General features: G+C 53.8%; 1 protein-coding gene across 2 annotated transcripts in view; it reads right to left on the reverse strand.

The window, feature by feature from the left end:
* NOTCH3 (notch receptor 3) overlaps positions 1-7303 on the reverse strand; it is a 43249-nt gene that overhangs the window by 28978 nt on the left and 6968 nt on the right. For both annotated transcript variants that reach the window (XM_017519092.2, XM_017519093.2), the window contains exons 3-10: positions 5695-5837; positions 5272-5610; positions 5057-5179; positions 4736-4969; positions 1563-1718; positions 1277-1462; positions 524-637; positions 169-282 (exon numbers count right to left, since the gene is read on the reverse strand). In XM_017519092.2, coding sequence (XP_017374581.1) covers positions 169-282; positions 524-637; positions 1277-1462; positions 1563-1718; positions 4736-4969; positions 5057-5179; positions 5272-5610; positions 5695-5837 — 1409 coding nt within the window. The remainder of the gene's footprint in view (positions 1-168; positions 283-523; positions 638-1276; positions 1463-1562; positions 1719-4735; positions 4970-5056; positions 5180-5271; positions 5611-5694; positions 5838-7303) is intronic.

Below are 7303 nucleotides of genomic sequence, written 5' to 3' on the forward strand. Positions count from 1 at the left end.
TAGGCTTTTGTCAGTCTATATACTTTATGGGCTCCACCCCCCAACTCTGTCATTGGGTCCTGCCTTGCCACAATCCCGCCCCCAAGCTCTCCCCAAGTCTGTTATTGGCCCTGTCCCCCACAAGTGCCGCCTCCTGATTCTTGTCGGACTGTCGTCAGCCCGCCTCACCCTCAGCACAGCGACACTCGTAGCCATCAGGCTGGTCCACGCACTTGGCGCCATTCCTGCAGGGCGTGCTCGCGCATTCGTCCACGTCCAGCTGACACGTGGAGCCGCTGAAGCCTGGGGTGGTGAGTGGGATGAGCAGAGGCCCAGAAAGGGTGAGAGCAGTACACCCCTCACCAGCCCCGCCTTGTTTGGGTGGAAAAACCCATTTACTTGGATTTACATTAACTTCCATGTGCTTCATAACATATGGTTTCTATTACAAGTTATCCGCTAACGTGGTTTTATAGGTTCCCACCCTGGAGTTTTCGCCCCTTCCCAAACATGTTTTTCAGGCTCCCTCTCCCGAGGTCCTCACCCGAGGGGCAGGTGCAGGTGAAGCCGTTGACTCGGTCCTTGCAGACCCCACCATTGACACAGGGGCTACTCTGACACTCGTCGATATCCACCTCGCAATAGGTTCCTGTGAAGCCTGGGGGCAGGGAACCGGGCTTAGGAAAGTGGGGGCTACCCCATGGTGTAAACAGAGTGCAAGGAAGGAGGTACTTTCCTTCCTACTCATAGACAAATCCCCCGACCCTTAGTCCCCACCCCCACGCCCCCAACCCAACCTTAATTTTCAGCCACAGGCTGGACTGTTACCCAGCTGGCCCGAGGCTCATGGGAATTCGTCGAGACCTTGCCTTCAAACCCTCCTTCTCTCCCCAGTCCTCAGACTAAGCCCTTTCCCCAGTACCGTGCCCCCAGCCCCAGTACCCCCATAGCCTTGTGCCCAGATTTACTACAAGACTGTCTGCAGGCTTCACCTTGACCACACAACAGCCCCGACCCTGCTTCTCTATCCCCAGCCCCTTCCTGAGTGGGTCCTCAGGCCCAAATACTACTCAGGTGGTAGGCAGCCCACCTGAGGTTCCACTGACTCCACTTGACCACGCCCCCAGCCTCACACAGGATTCCGCTCTGGCCCTGAGCCCACCTCCTTCCGGGCTTCGGTCTCTAAGGGTCGCACTCCAAACCCACTTCCACCCCATTCCTCTCCCCTCCCCAACCGCGGGCTTCTCTGGCCCCGCCCTCTGCCTCAGGACCCGCTCAGGCCACGCCCACCACCCACCTGCCATACAGATGCAGGTGAACTGGCCGATTCGGTCGAGGCACGTGGCCTGGTTGCGGCAGGGCCCCGACAGACACTCGTTGACATCGGTCTCACAGCGAGGTCCGGTGTAGCCACGGCCGCACTGGCACAGGAAGGAGCCCTGCGTGTTCACGCACCGGCCCAAGTGCTCGCAGGGGTTGGCGCCTGCGCGACGGAGCACGTTTGGTGTGGGCGTGGCTGGCCGGGACCTCCTCCTCTCTCCCCTCTTTCCCAGCCCATCCCCAGATGGTGGAGCTCCTCTCACCAATAGAGCACTCGTCCACATCCTGGTCACATGCCCCGCCCGTGAAGCCGGGCGGACAGGTGCAAATGGCTCGCCCGTTCACCGGATTCGTGTCACAGATAGCATCCTCATGACAGGGGTTGCTGACACAGGCGTCATCCAGGTGACACAGGAGGCCTGGGAAGTGGTAGACAGACATCACAGGCAGACTTTCCTGCTCTGCCCAAAAGGCCCACACCCCTAGCAGATTGCTTTGTGGTTTTTTGGTTTTCTATGTGGATTATTATTATTATTATTTTTTGAGACGGAGTTTTCCCTCTTGTTGCCCAAGCTGGAGTGCAATGGCGCGATCTTGGCTCACTGCAACCACCACCTTCCGGGTTCATGCGATTCTCCTGTCTCAGCCTCCCGAGTACCTGGGATTACAGACGAGCGCTACCACACCCGGCTAATTTTTTGTGTTTTTAGTGAAACGCCGTTTACCATGTTAGCGAGGCTGGTCTCGAACTCCTGACCTAAGGTGATCCACCCTCCTTGGCCTCCCAAAGTGCTAGGATTACAGGTATGAACCACCACAACCGTCCTGTTGTTTTTATTAAACCTAAAGAGTATTTAGTAGCTGCCATTTTTATCCATTTATTATGAGAACTATCAAGCACACAGAAAAGTTGACCATTCATATATCCACCACCTAGATTCAACTATTGTTAGCTTAATCCACCAATCTTTTTTTCTAAACCATTTAAAAATGAATTGCAGACCGGGCACAGTGGCTCATGCCTATAATCCCAGCACTTTGGAAGGCCAAGGTGGGTGGATCACTTGAGATCAGAAGTTCAAGACCAGCCTGGGCAACATAGCAAGACCCCATCTCTACAAAAAATACAAAACTTAGCCAGGCATTGTGGCACACGCCTGTAATCCCAGCTACTTGGGGGACGGAGGTGAGAGGATCATGAGCCCAGGAGGTCACGGCTGCAGTGAGCTGAGATCGTGCCACTGCACTGCAGCCTGGGTGACAAAGCGAGACACCACCTCAAAAAGTAATAATAAAATAAATTGCAAACATCCACATATTTTTGTTTTGTTTTGTTTTTGTTTTTTGGGGTTTTTTTTTTTTTTGAGACAGAGTCTCACTCTATAGCCAGGCTGGAGTAAAGTGGCTCAATCTTGGCTCACTGTAATCTATACCTCCTGGGTTCAAGTGATTCCCCTGCCTTAGCCTCTCAAGTAGCTGACACTACAGGCACGCATCACCATGCCCGGCTAATTTTTTTGTATTTTAGTAGAGACAGGGTTTCACTATGTTAGCCAGGCTGGTCTTGAACTCCTGACCTCTGGTGATCTGCCCGCCTTGGCCTCACAAAGTGCTGGGATTACAGGTGTGAGCCACCGTGCCCAGCCTACATCCAGATATTGTTTTAAAACCTATTGGCTCTCTTTCTGATTACAAAAGGGTCCTACCCTCCAGTCTTTGCTTCTGTAATACCCTCTTCCAGGTATGCCCTCTTTATATTTCCACGTTCCTCTCCTAAACATGTTCTCTGATCTTTGCCACTTCCAAAGGGAACACCGAGGAGTTCCCCATTCCAATGGCTTCTGCCCTCAGCCATGCATCAGTGCAATGTCAGCCTCCTCCCCATCTCTTCTAGGCTTACACTTCACCTCTAAACCCGCCTCCGGCATAATCTTGTTTTTTTAATTTCTTTTTTTTAGACAGAGTCTTTACACTGTCTTCCAGGCTGGAGTGCAATGGCTCGATCTCAGCTCACTGCAACCTTTACCTTTTGGATTCAAGCCATCTTCCCACCTCAGCATCCAGAGTGGCTGGGACTACAGGCATGCGCTACCATCCCCAGCTAATTTTTTGTATTTTTGGTAGAGACAGGGTTTTGCCATGTTGGCCAGGCTGGTCTCAAACTGCTGAGCTCAAGCAATTCACCCGCCTGGAAATCCTAAAGTGTTGGGGTTATAGGTGTGAGCCACCACACCCAGTCTGCCAAGTTTTCGTAGAGAAGAGGTCTCACGGCCGGGCGCGGTGGCTCAAGCCTGTAATCCCAGCACTTTGGGAGGCCGAGGCAGGTGGATCACGAGGTCAAGAGATCGAGACCATCCTGGTCAACATGGTGAAACCCCATCTCTACTAAAAATACAAAACATTAGCCGGGCATGGTGGCGTGTGCCTGTAATCCCAGCTACTCAGGAAGCTGAGGAGGAGAATTGCCTGAACCCAGGAGGCGGAGGTTGCGGTGAGCCGAGATCGCGCCATTGCACTCCAGCCTGGGTAACAAGAGCGAAACTCCATCCCAAAAAAAAAAAAAAAGAGAGAGAGAAGAGGTCTCACTATGTTGCCCAGGCTGGTCTCAAAGTCCTGGGCCCAAGCAATCCTCCCATTTTGGCTTCCCAAAATGCTGGGATTACAGGCATGAGCTACTGTGCCCAGCCTAGCAGACAGAATGTTGGAAATAGATGCTCGGTGCCGCAAAGAAAAATTAGCACTGAGGCAAAGGATCTTTCAGCAACACAATTTTTACTTCCTGGACTGCAGGAAGGGTACCCTCGCTAGCCATGGTGCCACGAGAGTACCTGCAGTCCAGGAAGTAAAAATTACGTTGCTGAAAGATCCTTTGCCTCAGTGCTGATTTTTCTTTGGGTCATCGAGCATCTATTTCCAACACAGAGTCTCGTTCTGTTGCCTGGCTAATTTTGGTATCTTTAGTAGAGATGGGGTTTCACCATATTGGCCTGGCTGCTCTCGAACTCCTGACCTTGTGATCCACAAAGTGCTGGGATTACAAGCGTGAGCCACCTTCCCTTCCCGCATAATTTTTTTTTTTTTTTTTTGAGACAGAGTCTCACTCACAGGCTAGAGTGCAGTGGCGCTGTCTCAGCTCAGTGCAACTTCTACCTCCTGAGGCCCAGTGATCCTCCTGCCTCAGCCTCCCAAGAAACTGGGATTACAGGTGTGCCCCACCACACCCAGCTAATTTTTGTGTTTTCAGTAGAGATGGGGTTTCACCATGTTGACCAGGCTGGTCTCCAACTCCTAACCTCAATGATCTACCCACCTCAGCCTCCCAAAATGCTGTGATAACAGGCATGAGCCACCATAATCTTTCTAACTCAAGTTGGCCCTCTTATTTGCCCCCATTAAAAACCATCCATAGCTCCCTGCAGGGTAAACGGCCACTCACCAGTCTTGCCCATGGGGCAGGCACAGTAGAAAGAAGCCACGCGGTCATGGCAGGTGGCCCCGTGGAAGCACACGGCTGTGGCACAGTCATCGATATTCTGACTGCAGCTCTCGCCTGTCCAGCCATTGACACACACGCAGCTGTGGCCACCCAGCGTGTTGAAGCAGGTGCCCCCATTGTGGCAGGCGTTGGGCTGCAGCTGACACTCATCCACGTCCTCTGTGCAGAACTGGCCTGTGGCACACAGATGCAGCTGTCCAGCCACCCAGTGCATGCCCACCCAAGGCCTGCCTCCCCGCCCCCTATGGCACCAGTCCCCACCTGTCCACTCAGGAGGGCACTGGCAGTTGTAGGTGTTGACACCATCCACACATGTCCCCCCGTTGAGACATTGGTGCCCTGGACAGTCATCCACGTTCACTTCACAATTCTGACCCTCAAACCCTGGCAAGGAAGGGGGCAAGGATGGTCACCACCAGGCTGGCCTGCTGTCCCCATGCCCACCCCTCTGCCTCCCCTGAGTAGGGCTCACTCACCGGGAAGACAGGCGCAGTCATAAGTGAAGTCACCACTCTGCCTGCAGGTGCCCCCGTTACGGCATGGTGAGGGCGCACAGGGCACTACAGGGTTCTCACATAGTGACCCGGTGTAGCCAGCTGGACACTGGCAGCGGAAGGAGCCAGGTGTGTTGAGGCAGGTGCCACCATGGCGGCAGGGCCCACCCACCCGGCACTCATCCACATCGCTTCGGCAGCTGCGGCCCTGGTACCCAGGTGGGCAGGAGCAGAGGAAGCGTCCATCGGGCCCCACTGAGCAGCGGGCACCATGGGCACAAGGGCTGCTGAGGCAGGGATCTGGCAGGGAGCAGTCAGGGCCTGGAGGGACCAGGACAGTATGAGCTTGGGACTGACCACACCCCCGCCTGCCTCTCGTCCCCCTCCAGACTCTTCCCCTCTTACCTCGGAAGCCACGGGGGCACCGGCATGAGAATCGGGCAGTGCCAGCCACCACTGAACTCTGGCAGACACCACGACCAGCACAGGGGCCTGAGTGACAGGGGTCCTCCAGCTGACACCGCTCACCCACCCAGCCGGGCGGGCACCTGTAGGCAGAGATGGCTTGGTCAGGGCAGCACTGGGCAGTACAGCCCCAGACACAAAGATACACACAAGACAGGCAAGAAACACACAGGGAAATGGAGCAGCAAACACACATTTGCTGGGCGAGGTGGCTCACACCTGTAACCCCAGAACTTTGGGAGGCTGAGGCAGGCAGATCACTTGGGATCAGGAGTTTAAGACCAGCCTGGCCAACACGGTGTAACCCTGTCTCCAGTAAAAGCACAAAAATATGCCAGGTGCAGAAGCTCATGCCTGTAATCCCAGTACTCTGGGAGGCCAAAGTGGGCAGATCACCTGAGATCGGGAGTTCAAGACCAGCCTGATCAACATGGCAAAACACTGTCTCTACCAAAAAATACAAAAATTAGCCAGGCATGATGGCGCATGCCTGTAATTCCAGCTACTCAGGAGGCTGAGGCAAGAGAATCACTTGAACCCAGGAGGCGGAGATCGTGGTGAGCAGAGGTTCCGCCATTGCACTCCAGCCTGGCAACAAGAGGGAAACTGTCTCAAAAATAAAAAGTACCCAAAAATTTGCCGGGCATACTGGTGCATGCCTATAATCCCAGCTACTTGAGAGGCTGAGACAGGAGAATAGCTTGAACCCAGGAGGCGGAGGTTGAAGTGGGCCGACATCACGCTGCTGCACTCCAGCCTGGGCAACAGAGTGAGGCTCCGTCTCAAAAACAAAAACAGGCCAGGCGCGGTGGCTCAAGCCAGTAATCCCAGCACCTTGGGAGGCCGAGGCGGGTGGATCACGAGGTCAAGAGATCGAGACCATCCTGGCCAACATGGCGAAAACTATAAAAAAATTAGCTGGGCGTGGTGGCGTGCACCTGTAGTCCCAGCTACCCGGGAGGCTGAGGCAGGAGTATTGCTTGAATCCAGGAGGCAGAAGTTTCAGTGAGCCGAGATCGTGCCTGGCGCCTGGTGACAAAGCGAGACTCTGTCTCAAACAAAACAAAACAAAACAAAACACACATTCATTCATGTAACGAGTATCTACTGAGTACCTACGATGTCCTGAGCAATACAAATACACCAACAAATACAATGAAAGTGATCCCTACCCCTCTGGATCCTTGCAGCCCAGGTCCAGGCAAGGAGAACAAATACAAATAAGAAATTAATATACAACATGCTGGCAAGGGGTGGTGAAAGCCATCAGAACCATGAAGGATGTAGTCAGTTGGGTGGCGGCCCCTGAAAAGATGACATCCATGTCCCAGAACCTGTGACTAGGACCTTATTAGGAAAGAAGGGGTCTTTGCAGATGTTTTTTTTTTTAAACAGAGCCTTGCTCTGTCACTCAGGCTGGAGTGTAGTGGCGCGATCTCAGCTCACTGCAACCTCAACCTCCCAGATTTGAGCAATTCTTCTGTCTCAGCCTCCCAAGTAGCTGGGACTACAGGTGCCCGCCACCATGCCTGGGTATGTAGATGTAATT

This window comes from Cebus imitator, unplaced genomic scaffold (assembly GCF_001604975.1).
Source record: "Cebus imitator isolate Cc_AM_T3 unplaced genomic scaffold, Cebus_imitator-1.0 Scaffold726, whole genome shotgun sequence".
Classification (NCBI taxonomy): Eukaryota; Metazoa; Chordata; class Mammalia; order Primates; family Cebidae; genus Cebus; species Cebus imitator.